The sequence below is a fragment of the Carcharhinus amblyrhynchos genome, chromosome 15 (assembly GCF_965287045.1).
Source record: "Carcharhinus amblyrhynchos chromosome 15, sCarAmb.v2.hapA, whole genome shotgun sequence".
Lineage (NCBI taxonomy): Eukaryota > Metazoa > Chordata > Chondrichthyes > Carcharhiniformes > Carcharhinidae > Carcharhinus > Carcharhinus amblyrhynchos.
In genome coordinates, this window is record NC_137338.1 from 66,846,727 (window position 1) to 66,862,805 (window position 16,079).

Here is a 16,079-nt window from a genome sequence, read left to right on the forward strand (position 1 = left end):
GTGATTGCTTCCCATGCCTGAGACCAAACTGGAACAGCAAGTCTTGCTTAGTGGAATGTGGGTGAACTGTGGACTGGATGAGACACGTGCTGAGAGAAACTTCTCGAAAACCCCACGTTTCCCTCAGCAAGGCTGCAGTGCAGTGCATCCCACGAGTAACCCAGCAATAACCATCGCTTACAAACAGCCATCATGGGTAGATTTCTCTTGCTGAGTTTATACAACTTTGCAGCAGTCATCAACTTTATTATAAATTTAGTATTAGTGCCAATTCAGATACCTTCAGCTGGTTTTAGTTTGGAGAATGACAGAGTTTCTATTTTGCTTTGTGTTTTTGAGCAGTGCCAGTACGTTTAACGTTGCCAAGCTTGAAGAGATGGAACGTTTGCTAAAAGAAGCTCAGGCTGAGAAGGCGTGGCTCATTGAAAGCAAAGTGAGTTCTTGGCTGTTACATTGACAGACCATTTCCCAGTGAAGTCACTGCACTGTTACGTTGGCAGATCAGGAGCGCAACAGTGGTTAGCCACACAGCAGCAGGGACCCCAGTTCGATTCCAGCCTCGGGTCGCTGTCTGTGTGGAGTTTGCACATTCTTCCCATGTCTGCATGGGTTTCGTCCCACACTCTGAAGATGTGATTGGCTATGCTAAATTGCCCTTTAGTGTCAGGGGAATAGCAGGTTAATGGGGAAAAGGCCTGCATGAGATTGTTGTCAGTGCAGGCTTGATGGGCTGAATGGCCTCCTCCTGTACGAAAGGAATTCCATGACTCTAAGTAATCTGTACAAAACATGAAATCCATTTCATTGTAACCCCCAGTGAGAAAATTCAAGTGCTATTCCTCCAACACCCCTGTGTTCCATAGGTCCAGAGAATCCCTACAGTGCAGAAAGAGGCCATTCGGCCCATTGCATCTGGACTAGCTTTCCAAATGAGCATCATGACTTGGTGCTGTTCCTCCCTGCCTTTTTCCCCATATCCCTGCATATTATGGGATCATTTTGAACAGAAACATTGTCCTCTTGAGTGGCTCAATTGTACTTGCTCCCTAGAGAGCAAAAAGAGGCCATTCGGCCTAGTCTCCAAAACGGCATCTTACCCAGATACTCCCTTCTGACCTATCCACTGTAGCACATTTAGCATGGCTAATCCATCCAACCAACTCAATTATGGATTATGGGAGGAAACCGGAGCACTGCACAGACATGGGGAGAATGTGTAAACTCCACACAGTCACCCAAGGCTGGAATTGAACCCAGGTCCCTGGTGCCGTGAGGCAGTAGTGCTAATCATTGTGCCACCCTAGGACTTCCAATGACCTATATTGACCCCCAGTCGGGCAATGCTTCCAATTTAAAATTCTCATCCTTTCATTTTCAAATCCCATCATTGTCTCACTCCACTATCTCATATTCATCTCTAGATCCACAACCCTCCGAGGTATCTCTTCCAATCCTGCCTTCTTGTCCTTCTCCTACTTCTTTCACTCCATGATAAGTGGTCATGGCTTTAGCTACCGGCCCTGAAGTCTGGAATGCTCTCCTTAAACCTAAGCGGACTACCTCTCCCTCTCCTGTTTTAAGGTGCCCCTTAAAATTGTCCTCTTTGAACAAGCTGTGGCTAATATGAGGGAATTAATTCAGGTTCCAGCAAGGTTCATCACTTGAATACTACCATCACAATGCGATGGACTCAATGGGCTGAATGGCCTCCCGTGCCATTAAGACTCTGAGATAAGGATTGGAATTCTCCGGTCCTGCCACCAGCACACCCCCCCATGGGTTATGGAGTGACATCAATGGGAAATCCCATTGACTGCGGTGGGACTGGAGAATCCTGCCGCTGGCAAACAGCATGGCTCCTTCCGCTTCGGAAAACACATGACTGGGAGGCCGGAAAGTTTTACCCCACCATATTTCCTTAAGTGAGAAATGTTGTTTGATCAATTCTTGTGAGGTTATTGCCTCAACTTTGGGAGAGAGGTATGGTTATTGCTTCAGTAGGGTTACTATTCATGATTCAAGCAAGGATTGTTATTATTATTAACATGGAATCCTCAGATACTGAAGTAGTTCCGTGTCCAAATGCAGTAAGATCTGGACAATATCCAGGCTTGAGTTGCCAAGTAGCAAGTAACATTCGCGCCTCATGAGTGCCAGGCAATGATCATCTCCAACAAGCGATATCAAACAATCACCCCTTGATATTCAATGGCATTACCATTGCTGAATCCCCCACTATGAACCTCCCGGGGGGTCCACTGACCAGAAACTGAATTGGACTATAAGTACTGTGGCTACCAGAGCAGGAAAAAGGCTAAGAATGCTGTGGTGAGCCACTCACCTCCTGACTTACCAAAATCTGCCTATAGAATCCCTACAATGCAAAAGGAGGCCATTTGGTCCATTGAGTCTGCAACAAACACAATCCCACCCAGGCCCTATCCCCATAACACCGCATATGTAACCTGATAATCCCCCTGACACTATGGGTCAATTTAGCATGGCTAATCAACCTAACTTGCACATCTTTGGACTGTGGGAGGAAACCAGAGCAATCGGAGGAATCCCATGCAGACACGGGGAAAACATGCCAACTCCACACAGTGATCAAAGCCGAGAATTGAACCCAGGTCTCTGGCGCTGTGAGGCAGCAGCACTAATCACGGTATCACTAACATCTACAAGACACAAGTCAGGACTGTCATAGAATAATCTCCACTTGCCTGGATGAGTGCAGCTCTAACAACACTCGACAAAGTAGCCCACTTAATTGCTAGCCTTTCCACAAACATTCAGTCCTTAAACTGGAGATGAACAGTAGTAGCCGTGTTCATCATCTATAAGATGCACTGCAGCAACTTACCAAGGTTCCTTCGACAGCACCTTCCAAACCCACAACCACTATCAGCTAGGACAAGAGCAGCAGATACCTGGAACACCACCACCTGGAGGTTCCCTTCCAAGTCACTCACTCTCCTGACTTGGAAATATATCATCATTCCTTCACTGTCGCTGGGACAAAATCCTGGAACTCCCTCCCTAATTGCACTGTGGGTGTACCTACACCTCAGGAACTGCAGCAGTTCAAGAAAGCAGCTCATCACCACCTTTTGAAGGGCAACTAAGGATGGGCAATAAATGCCAGCAATATCCATACCTACGAATTAATTTTTGAAAATTGATGTGAGGAGGAGAGTGATACTGTCCCTGATGTGGGTATGAGGGAGTTGGGATGTTTTTTTTCTCTCTCTTATAAAGGACTATTGAACCTAGATAGCAGAGGGGGATTAATGAACCCTTGTAGTGTGCAGTAGATCACTCGTTCGATAATGCTAATGTTTATGTGATCCAAGTCACATTTCTTGAGCCAGAATTAATCGTTGTTTTCTGCAATAAGTGTGTGAGTTAAAAATTATGTTTTGCAATTGAGGAGCGAGAAATGGAAGCGAAGAAACAAGCTCTACAGGAGGAGAGGAGTCGGAGAGAGCAGCTGGAGAGGAGATTACAGGAGGAGACAGAACGTAGACAGCAGCTCATCGAGAAGGAAGTTAAAATGCGTGAGAAGCAGCGGTCACAGGTATTTCACACAATCAGGGGCTGTTTCAGATCAGAGGATTTTGATCACCAACCTTCGGGACCAGAGCTGGCAAACCTGGTACCCAGCCTGTGTTGGTTTATTTACTCGTTTTGTTAAATTCTGCCAACTTGGTGATTTGGGACCAACTCATCTGAGCTTTTGGTCAATCTCCATTCTAAACCCGAAGGTCCACTCCTGTCTCCAGTTTGGCAGTGGGAGCCAGCGTAAGTCTGGTACACAGCTGGTGAGGTGATGCCCACAGGCAGATGTCACGAGGACTCTGTGTGGCAATTAAGTTTGTGATTTGGTGTGGCTTGCCCCTCTAGAGAAAGAAGAGTTTTATGATTTAAGAAACTGATTATTATCAGACCTTTGACAACGAGGTATCAGCGTTGAAGCTATAGGCTGACAACACACTCTCACCATTTCCTCTCTTGTTCCTGTGGTGCCCCCATCTGGTCCAGGATGAACTGCAGTTTCCTCAAGATAAATATTGACAAGATAGACACCAATTTTTTCAGTACCCGTCTCAACCTCCAATCCCTGGCCACGTATCCACCTCTCCCCTGAACCAGCCATTGGTGTAACCTGTTCACAATCTTGGTGTCACTGTGAGCCCCACATTCGAAGGAAATTTCAGCTTTTTGAAATGAGAATAGGAATAGGAGTCAGCCATACGGCTCCTCGAGCCCTGTTCTGCCATTCAGCTAGATCATGACTGATCTGTGCACTCTTTTCCTGCACTATCCCCATATCCATTGATACCTTTAATATCTAGAAATCTAATCAATGTCTGTCTTGAAGAATTTCAATGATTGAACTTCCACAGCCCTCTGGGGTATAGAATTTAAAAGATTCACCACCCCCAGTGAAGAAATTCCTCCTCATCTCAGTCCTAAATGGCCTACCCCTTATTCTGAGACTGTGTCCCCTGGCTCTAGACTCCCCAGTAAAAAGTCTGACAACACCAGGTTTTAGTCCAACCGATTCATTTGATAGTAAACTCACAAGCTTTTGAGGGAGTCCCCTCGAAAGCTTGTGAGTTTACTATCAAATAAATTGATTGGACTAAAACCTGGTGTTGTCAGACTTTTTACTGTGTTTACCCCAGTCCAATGCCAGCACATCCACATCTAGACTCTCCAGCCAGAGGAAATATCCTATTCACATCTACCCTTTCATGCCGTGTAGAAATTGTCTACGGTTAAATGAGATCACCTCTCATTCTCCTCATTTTCAGGGTATACAGGCCCAGATTCCACCACCTCAGGAGTTAGTGTGATAAGCATTTGCTGCAGATTCTCTATTGCTAGTATACCCTTCCTGAGGCAAGGAGACCAAATCTATACACAATACTCTAGGTGTGACTCCAAGTCTCTATTCAATTGCAGCAAAACATCTTTACTCAAATCCCCTTATGTTGTGTTAGGGGCTATCACGATAGTTTTCTTGTTGTATTTAAAAATGGTCATTCCCCTCAAGTAGCCAAACAAAGTAACAGACTAATTTCAAGATGATTTATTAAACTATAGGACTCTGAATGTCCATTCAGACCAGAGTGAAAGATTCCAAAATCCAAAATCTCAGCTTTGGTTACTAGTAATCAACACGTACCAATAACAAGAATAGGAGTTGTCTCCATCTAATCATTAAAGGTTACATCATATCTGGGGTTACAGGTAAAGGGCCTGGGATTGTGGTCAGTGCAGACTCGATGGGCTGAATGACCTCCTTCTGCACTGTAGTGATTCAGTCAAAATGCAGTTTTTAAAACAAGTCACTTTACATTTGCTTAATCATAAAATCAAGTTGACATAAGGTTTTTACTTGCCTTAATTAAGAATTGTTTTCCCCGATCTTTAGACATTCCAACTGTTCCTGGTTATTAGAACATGGATCACTCCCTTGTCCAATGCAGATATTTATTGTCACGTGTATTAACATATAGTGAAAAGTATTGTTTCTTGAGTGCTATACAAACAAAGCATACCAATCATAGAGACGGAAAGGAAAAAGTGCAAAATGTAGTGTTACATTCATAGCTAGGAATAGAGAAACATCAACTTAGTGCAAGGTAGGTCCACTCAAAGTCTGGTGGCAGCAGAGAAGAAGCTGTTCTTGAGTCGGTAGGTATGTAATCTCAGACTTTTGTTTCTTTTTCTGAAGGAAGAAAGTGGAAGAGAGTATATCTGGGGTGCGTGGGGTCCTTAATTATGGTGGCTGCTTTTTTCGAAGTGTAGACAGGGTCAGTGATTGGGAGGCTGATTTGCATGATGGCCTGGGCTTCATTCATGATCCTTTGTTGTTTCTTGTTGTCCTAGGCAGAGCAGAAACAAAGAACAAAGAAAAGTACAGCACAGGAACAGGCCCTTTGGCCATCCAACCCTGTGCCGATCATGGTGCCTGCCTAAACTAAAAGGAGTCCATATGCTTCCAATCCCACCCTCTTTGTGTATTTGTCTACTTGCTCTTAAATGCCGCTCTCGTTACCTGCTCCCGCCACTTCCCCAGGCAGTGCATTCCAGACATTCACCACCCTTTGTGTAAAAAATTTGTCTTGCGCATCATCTCTAAACTTTTCCCCATGCACCTTAAACTTATGTCCCCTAGTACTTGAATTTTCTACTCTAGGAAAGCATATCTGAATATCCACTCTGTCTGTGCCACTCAATCTTGTAAACCTCTATCAGGTCACCCCTCAACCTCCGTCGTTCTAGTGCGAACAAACCGAGTTAATCCAACCTGTCCTCATAGCTAAGTGATGCACCATAGAAAGCATCCTTTCTGGTTGTATCTGTAGAAGTTGGAGAGAGTCATAGTGGACTTGCCAAATTTCCTCAGTCTTCTAGAAATTAGAGGCATTGGTGGGTTTTCTTAACTATTGTGTTGGTGGGGGCAGGGGGAGGGGGGGAAATTGATGATCTGGACACCTAAAAACTTGAAGTTCTTGACCATTTCTACTTCGTCCCCATTGACGTAGTCAGGGGTATGATGTCATGAGCTATGCCCAGACTAATGATCTTGGTGCCTGCCTGTGAAGGCTCTTATAAGAAGACATTTGTGTGATTTCACCTTGCGATGAAGGTCAGCAGACCATTTGCCTTCCTATTTGCTTGCTACACTTGCATGTTAGCTTTCAGTGACTCACAAATAAAGAAACTTGGGTTCCTTTGGACATCGGCATTTCCCAATCCCTCACCATTTAAGAAATACTCTGCTTTTCTGTTTTTTCTGCCAAAATGGATAATTTCACATTTATTCACTTCCACCTGCCCATGTTCTTGCCCACTCACTTATCCTGTCCAAGTCCCCGTGAATCCTCCTCAATCTCACAATCCCACCTGGTCCTGTAGAATAAGAACATAGGAATTGGGAGCAGAAGTAGGCTTGTAGCTTTCGAGCCTGCTCCACCATTCGATCAGATCATGGCTGACCTCTCCCTGGTCTCAAATCCACCTCCCCCACTGATCCCCTTATATTATTATTTTAGAAATACATTTGTGAAATGAAATGTTCTGTCTGCTGAGGAATGAGTTCTGAATGTGAAGCTTGGAGAATTGGGAATGAGGAAGTAAAGTAAGTCAGCAGCTTTGCAATGTGTTGTTGAAGAAGGATGTGATGGGTGAGCTGGGTGGAGAAGAGAATGACTGAAGAACTGAATGAGGCTGGGGGAACGAGAGGACTTTAAAATAATATTAAACAAGACAGATAAGGTTTTGGGCATGTTATCCATGCAGACAGTTTGGAACCTAATCACACAAAGGATTGACAGAAGAGAGAGAAGCTGATAGTGAAGGAAGCGACAGTTGCAGACATCTCTGACGTTTGATAAAATGGGGCCACTTTGCTTTTAACAAATGTTAAAAATCTTCGAGAGTCTACATCAGAGATTCATCAAATTGGTGCCTTGGATTTGAATCGCTAATTCTGATAAGTGATACTGCAACTATTTCTACTGGAATAACAATTAGATTGTAGAGTTTTGGGAGAGTAAATAGGAAAAACAAACTGGGCAGTCGGTAGTGAGGATCAATCAATTTAAAAGTAATTAAGAGAGATTGAGGAGAGAGTTTTGAAGATATTTATTGATTGCCAAATCAATGAATCCTTCACCTCAGGGAGTAGTTGAGGCACAGATCCTGGCAACTTTAAAGGGAAAATTGGGCTTATATCTGAATTGGTAATGTACTGGACTAGGGAGAAGAGACTGAATAGTGGGGTTAGTTTTGGATTAATACAGGGCTAGGTGGAGAAAGTGGGGCAGTAGGATTAGTTTGAGATTGATACAGGGCTAGGCAGAGAGAGTGAGGCAGTAGGATTAATTTGGGGAGTGATACAGGGATATGAGGAGAGAGTGGGTCAGTGGGATTAGTTTGGGATTGATACAGGACTATGGGGAGAGAGTGGGATCATCATAGAATCCCTACAGAAGGAAGCCATTCAGCCCATCAAGTCTACACCTTCCACAATTCCACCCAGGCCCTATTCCATCAGCCCTCATTTATTTACCCTGCTAATCTCCCTGGCACTAGTTAATATTTAGCATGGCCAATCAACCTGATCTGCACATCTTTGGAGTGTGGGAGGAAACCGGAGCACCTGGAAGAAACCCATGCAGACATGGGGAGAATGTGCAAACTCCACACAAACATTGACCCAAGCCGGGAATCGAACTTGGGTCCCTAGCGCTGTGAGGTAGCAGTACTAACCACTATGCACCCTATTAGTTTGTGGATTAATACAGGGATATGGGGAGAGAGCGAGCAGTGGGAATAGTTTTGGGATTGGAAGGACGTAGAAGCTATTGAGAGGGTACAGAGGAGATTTACAAGGATGTTGCCTGGACTGGGAGGCATGCCTTATGAAGTTAGGTTGAGGGAGCTGGGACTGTTTTCCCTGGAGAGACGAAGGTTGAGAGGTGACATGATAGAAGTTTATAAAACGTTGAGTGGAATAGATAGGGTGGATTCTCAGAGGCTATTTCCCCAGGTTGAAATGGTCGCTAAGAGAGGACACAGATTGAAGGTGCGGGGAGGCAAGTACAGAAGTGATGTTAGGGGCAAGTTTTTCACTCAGAGGGTGGTGAGTGAATGGAATCGGCTGCCGTCAGTGGTGGTGGAGGCGAACACGCTGGGGTCTTTTAAAAGACTTCTGGATGAGTATATGAAATTTAATGGGATTGGGGATTATAGATAGGTCTATAGATTGGTAGGTGTTGATGTGATCGGCGCAACTCGTGGGCCGAAGGGCCTGTTTGTGCTGTAGTGTTCTATGTTCTTTTGATATGGGGCTATGGGGAGAGAGTGGGGCAGTGCCATTAGGTTGAGTTTTGAGACACGGTTAGGGTGAGACCATGGGATTAGTTTGGGAATGATACAGGGCTATGGGGAGAGAATAGGTTGTGGGATAATGGAACTTGTTTTCAACTTCTATCAGACTTTGCTGGTTCCCAAATTTCTTTTGTAAAAACTCTATTAGTAATTATTTGTTTTTAAATACCCATCTAACTCTCAGCTTCCATCACATTTCAGACAGGACCTTCCAGAACAATACTGAGTGAAAAAGATTCTCCTCTCCCCATTTGTTCTTTTGCCAATGGTTTGAAATCTCAGATTTCTGGTTACTCTCCCATGCTTTGTAAGGAACCGTTTTTCTCCATCTTAGCTTTTGGACCCCCTGATTATCTCAGAAACATCCGAGGATTTTCTCCTCTGGGGAGAATCGTTCTAACCTCGCCAGCAAACACTCCTCACAATTAAAGTGCCACATTTCTGGCCACATTGTGGTCAACCACGTCATTAATCTTTCCACTGCCATCACATTACGCCCATTATGTGGTGCCCACATTTGTCCACAAACCTCCAGCTGAGGTCTAACCAGTGATTTAGAAAGTCCTGGGGTGTTTACTTTACTTTGATAACCAATGTGTTGTTTTGTAAAACTCTGCCACTTCTAAGGATTTATATGTACACCAATATTTCACTTCCAATCATCTCTGTCCATTTCCATTTTTCAAATATCCAGTAGTTACCAATGTAAAATCATCTGGTCTGTTATTTCCTGGTTTATCACTCTCTGTTTTCCATAAACTAACGTCAGTCACTCCCCTAATTCTTTGTGCTGTGATGTCCATCCCTCTCCAGTCCTCCATGCCGTGACTTCAGTCACTTACCCAGTCCTCTGCGCCTACTCCAGTGTTCATTGAGGATTGACAGATTGAGGTTAATATCTTTGCCATTTCTAACTTTGCTGCTTTCAGCAACTGTGGCTGCATTCCATCTAGACCAGTCACTTAGCAATTTTCAGAATTGTTAATGTTTGTAATGCATTTTCTCCATTTCAATCCATTCCTCTCTATTAGTGTCACTTTCACATCATCCACTTTCCCCTCATTAGATAGGTTGCCTCCCTGGGCGGCATGGTGGCACAGCGGAGACAGCACTGCTGCCTCACAGCACCAGGGACCTGGGTTCAATCCCTTGGGTAACTGTGCAAACTCCACACACATTCTCCCCATATCTGCATGGGTTTTCTCCCACAGTCCAAAGATGTGCAAGTTAGGTGGATTGGCTATGCTAAATTGCCCCTTAGGTGTCCCAAGCTGTGTAGGTTAGGGGCATTAGCAGAATAAATACTGAGTGGGATTGTTGTTCAGTGCAAGCTCGATGGGCCAAATAGATATGGGGAGAGATATCTCCCCAAATAGATTCTATGAATACATCAGCAAATACTCTGTCATGACACACTTTGGCTTCTCAGCAGGTCCAACATCTCCCTGGCTTATAGATTTTGTAAATCTATAAGCTGTTTTAATGGTTAATTTGATGTTGCTGCCTAATCTCCTCTCATAATGTTTCTTCGCCTCCCTGGGTAATTTTTTTCAATTTCCCCTAAGCTGAATATAATCATCCTTGTTAACTGACCTTGTTGCTGCCATTTTTCAAAGACCTCTTGCCCCCTCTCCCAAGATGGAACTCGTATCCTTGGCCTTCTAAACTGTAGTTTGTGTAATCTCTCCTTATAGTTTAACCTTTAAAATCCAGGCATCCTCATCCGAATCCTTCCCACTTCCCTACCTTGCTGTCCTCTTAACATGGTCCTTAAAACCTTATTCTTCAATAAACATGTGGTCGTCTGCCCTCGGAGTTGCTTGTCGATGATATTGCTGATTTTAAAAGACCTATTAATTTTAAAAGCCATATTTGACGATATCAAAGGCCCAATATAAAGACAAGAAGTTGTTATGGTAAAGACGCTGAATGAATGTCTGGATTTCTGGTGTTTGTCTTTGCAGGCCAGGCCCCTGACCCGCTACCTCCCAGTCAGAAAGGAAGATTTTGACCTGCGAACACACATTGAAACAGCTGGCCACAATGTGGAAACTTGTTACCATGTTTCCCTCACTGAGAAGACATGTCGTGGCTTCCTGGTCAAAATGGGCGGCAAAATCAAAACCTGGAAGAAGCGATGGTTTGTCTTTGATCGAACCAAACGCACTCTATCATATTATGCAGGTAGGAGCACTCCGCACCATTGGATTCTATCTACTCGCATCCACAGCCACTTTCAACTCTATCATCATTTCGGTTTAGTTGTTAACACAGACCGTAAAATGGCATTCGAACGTTTAAAAACTGTGTGGGGGTGGTGGGGGGGACGAGAGAGAGAGAGGATGGGTTGGAGCGAGTGGGAAGGGATGTTTCATCACCTCAAGGAATCTGTGGAGTTAAAATCCAGTGTTTCCTTCCAAGAAATGTCAACATCGCTCGATTTTCTCTTTTTTTTCTCCAGATAAACATGAAACCAAATTGAAAGGAGTGATATATTTTCAGGCTATAGAGGAAGTTTATTATGACCATTTGAAGAGTGCACACAAGGTAAAGCTATTTACTATTATAATACAGAGATGCCAGCTGAGCTTATTCATGAAGGTGTGTTCTCAATACTGATCCTCCCCTGAGGTGTGGTGATCCGCAGGTTAAATCACCACAAGTCAGCTCTCCCCCGGAAAGGGGAGAAAAGGCTATGGTCATCCGAGACAATGGCAACTTTACCTGTGCAGAGTCACCAAGTATATTAACTATCCATGTCCATACAGAGCATACTGTACATCAACCATCTGTGTACAATCAGAGTCACCTTGTATATTAAGCATCTGTGTTGATAGACACAGTCACCCTCTCACTGATCTAATCAAAAGTTCTTTGTACATTAATCTCAATTGTAAAATTGCACCAGTGCCCCTGTAGAATTTATGCTATGGCTGTGTTTACTTACTAGTCTGCACACCATAATACTTTGTAAATGTTCCCTCGTGCGCAGATTTTTAATACTTCCCAGCAGGGATTGAGTTATAATTTGCACTGAGCACTGACTAGTTTTAGTAAACAATAGATAGCAATGGAGCTGTTTAGAGCTGGCCATATAGGCGGCTACTCAGAGTGATTTGGTAATATCCTGCCATCAGGCTGCTCTTGTTATACCAGCCATTAAATATCACCGGCACATCACATTCACACCAGTATGCCTGCTTTGAAGAGTGATGACTGTCAAAGAGAACTCACCTTTTTGGACTCTATCAGCAGTTTTCTCCTTAAGCTCCCAACTCTTTGTTTATTTATTGAGGTTGTACCCTGGGTGTGACTGATGGGAGAGTAGAGTTGTTACAAGTCAGGTTGGATACTTCAAGGTGATCTATGAAGCTCGCCTGACCTGTAACGTTTTGTACTGAATTTGACTAGGATGAGCATGAGATGTTTCGCTTCAGGTATGTTTCATCTGACCCACAAAGAGTTTTTATCTAAAACAAAGTTTAATTAAGAATATTGTTGACATGTATAGTAAGACACTTAGCAAGAACTTGTAACAATTACAACGATAATGTGTAACCTAAAGGAAATATCTCTAATGTGTTCCAAGCAAAACCAACATTCAATACACAAAATCCTCCAAATAACCACAAAACAGGTTAGGTTAAAGCCCACGTGTTACAGGAATCTCTCGTGTTACAGGACGGCGCAACATCGTGGGCCGAAGGGCCTGTTCTGCGCTGTAATGTTCTATGTTCTATGTTCCTCTTGCTGAAAATCCTTTGAAGAAACTCAGAAGAGATTGTAATTGAATCTATTTCCCAAAACACAACTTCTTTAAGTCAGAACCAAACAAAGAGAAGAGACTGCTTCTTAGCTTGCTGCTAAGCTGCTTCCAAAAACACACTGCCCAAGACAAAACTAAAAGCCCAAAGGAAAAACCCTATCACCCGACTGCCACAGCTTAGCTCCACCACCCCCAATGACATCACTGAAGCTCTAAGCTGCATGATTTTTAAAAAAAAACTTTCTTGAAGGTGCACTCACATGACAGAGTGTGGGTCATAGTGTTTTGCCGTCCCCCCAGTTCATCTCTATATCTGGGAATGTGAGTCACAGTCTTTCCCTCTCTCCCATTCCTGTCTCTTTGGGAGTGTGGATCACAGCCTTTCTCTGTTCCCCTATTCTGTCTAGCTGGTTGAAATACAGCCTCTCTCAATTTAAAGCAACATCTCTTTAAAGCAACAAAGCAGCCCAATGATGGCAAAGGGAACATCAGTTAGCTACACGGGTCAGGAATGTGCTGATTCACAGGATAAACATCACAGCATCAGGCTGCCCTGTCAGAAGTGAGGACATTGAGATTCCTTTAGGATTTTAACTCAGTGTAGGGATCTGTGCAATGTGGAGACATTGCAGGATGATAGTCCAGTTGGTCATCATGCTTTGAACTTTGTATTCTGTTTCAGAGCCCCAACCCATTACTTACCTTCAGTGTAAAGACTCGAGACCGGATCTTCTATATGGTCGCACCGTCACCTGAGACCATGAGGATTTGGATGGATGTGATTGTGACAGGAGCTGAAGGTTATACTCAGTTCATGGTTTAAAGGAGAATTTCATGTCATTGTAACCTCACTGTGCATGCAAAGATTTATATAAATGTGTGTATGAGACTCAAAAAAAAACCCTCTCATGGCATTATCTATGTTATCTTGAAGGTATTGACAATCATACAGTTTACTTATTAAAATAGCAAATTATTTTACATCATTGGAGCAAGTTTCTGCCTATAGTTGATCTGGTGCCCCAGTGTGTGAGAATGTCACCTGGAATATATATATAAAGGTGCCTTCAGTGTGGCATTAAAGATGGAAAATCTGCTTCAAAGTGGATTGACAGAATTCGAAGGGCAGTCTTGTCTATTTTTGATAGAGTATTAAATGGTTAGCTGGTCTACATTATACATAACATCGCACTTGTATATTTCAATTAATAATCCTATAGGATTCCTGATCAGACACCAGGCCCACTGGGAAACAGGGTTCCTGCCAAGGTTGCAGAGGCCTATTAGGTGAAATAGCCAATGCCTGAAACTCCGTCAGTGCTGTAATGGGCATTGCGGGGCTTTTGCCCACTTAGTAAGCGCACACATCTCCCCAAATAACTACCATGTTTCAAAGTAATCACCCTGTTTGTTTCAAGTGGGTCCACGTACTGTTAAAGATAGAAGGACAGATGATGACAGTAATTTTATATCTTGTCTGTCAGCACTGACATGGCAATCTTTGGCAGGTGCTGACAGTTCTTGTGGCCTCTGAAAATTGGTGCCAACACATTGAGATTACTTTCCCTGAGAAAGGCAAGTGTATCAGTGGAAGTGGCTATTTCCAGCACTGAGCCAGACAGTATAGATCTCGGAGGTTTGGTAAATTCTGGATTTTTATATGGGTTATGACGGCCAGAAAGGAAGCAAAGTGGAAAATCTGATGGAGGAGAATCTCACTTTTAGCTGCCTCAGTTGGTTCCTGTATAATGGTCAGCGGTTTGTGATGAAATTGCCATGTGTATCACCAAGATTTTATTATTCAGCTAAATAACAAACCCCATGATATCGCAATCAGCTAACTGTGGTTCCTGTTATTGGAGCAGTCAGTTTATCAGCTGCCTCTGTGTACATGCATCTATGTTCAATATTTATTCAGTATTATTTTAAAAGTATATGTAAGGATTACAAATATCTAAGGAATTTTATATGTAACACAGTTTGGATTATTTTCCTATTTAAAATGTATTTGATATAATATTGCATCTTGCAAGCAAGTTTGAATAAAAAATGAATATCTCCTCCTCTGTTTTGTTTGATCCTTAATTAAATAAAATGATGACGTGTTGTTATACATGTTGCTTTAAGTGATAGTTTGACTTTTCTCATCTTCAGAGGTTTGTATTCACCCCACTGCTCTTTCTGATAAATATTAATGGGGAGGTGATGGTCTAGTGGTATTACCATTAGACTATTAATCCAGAAATTCAGCTAATGGTCTGGGGACCCGGGTTTGAATCCCACCACATCAGATGGTGGAATTAGAATTCAATTTTTTTTTAAATCTTGAATTAAAAGTCTAATTTTTGGATTTGGGCCAGTGTCTGTGGGAGTTTGCGCATTCTCCCCGTGCTTGCGTGGGTTTTCTCCAGGTGCTCCGGTTTCCTCCCACACCCCAAAGATGTGCTATTAGGGTGATTGGCAGTAATAAATTGTCCCTAAATTAGTTTCCCTCAATGTGGATGGCCATAAAACAATAGATAAGGGTAATGGGTGGAGGGGGGGACCGGTAGTGTTAAAATGGCAGCACGGGCTCGTTGGGCTGAAGGGCCTGTTTCCTGGGCTGTTTTTGTTCTTTGTTCTTTGTAATGCTGACCATGAAACCGTTGTCGATTGTCGGAAAACCCCATCTGGTTCACTAACATCCTTTAGGGAAGGAAATCTGCCTTCATGTGACTCCAGAGCAATGTGGTTGATTCTAAACTGCCCTCCAAGGGCATCTTGGGATGCCAATGTCCCATGAATGAATGAAAAGGTCATGATCTAGGCTTGGTTTTAACGCATCAGGGAGAATTTTCTCATCCCGCCCACCATGGGAATCGTAGCAGGGCAAGGGATGGGGACCACGCAAAGGTCTGTTGATCTCGGATGGAATTTTCTGGTTTTGGGGAAGTGTGGCCGTAAAGCCCCACTCAAAAGAGCAGTGAAGAGAATAGTGCCAGTTTTCAGGGGGACTCTGGCTGTCTGGAGGAATGGGTACAGACATGGCAGATTAACATAAGTGCATACCACCGTATGAGACACCGTAGTGAGACATTTCGGAAGGAAGACTGCGGACTGGCAATGTAAACTGAATGGAACAATGTTCGGTGGGCTGCAGAGAAAATGAGACCAAGTGTTTTACAAACAGTGATGTAGAATGCAGGATCTGACCGTGTCACTGTATCTCCCTTTCACACTCTCCCTCTCCTACGGTTTGTATTTTGACACATCTCTGAATTCTTGATTGAATAACATCCTGAGATATTTCAGAGTTTCTTGTTTAAAATAAAAACCAATCTTAATGATTCTACTGGGGTGGCACGGTAGCACAGTGGTTAGCACTGCTGCTTCACAGATCCAGGGTCCTGGGTTCAATTCCTGGCTT

General features: G+C 43.4%; 1 protein-coding gene across 1 annotated transcript in view; it reads left to right on the plus strand.

The window, feature by feature from the left end:
• phldb2b (pleckstrin homology-like domain, family B, member 2b) overlaps positions 1 to 14,704 on the plus strand; it is a 174,621-nt gene extending 159,917 nt beyond the window's left edge. Inside the window, exons 19-23 of the mRNA XM_080204108.1 lie at positions 343 to 433; positions 3,431 to 3,577; positions 10,872 to 11,091; positions 11,369 to 11,454; positions 13,356 to 14,704. Coding sequence (XP_080060234.1) covers positions 343 to 433; positions 3,431 to 3,577; positions 10,872 to 11,091; positions 11,369 to 11,454; positions 13,356 to 13,496 — 685 coding nt within the window. The 3' untranslated portion in view covers positions 13,497 to 14,704. The remainder of the gene's footprint in view (positions 1 to 342; positions 434 to 3,430; positions 3,578 to 10,871; positions 11,092 to 11,368; positions 11,455 to 13,355) is intronic.
• Positions 14,705 to 16,079: the final 1,375 nt, after the last annotated feature.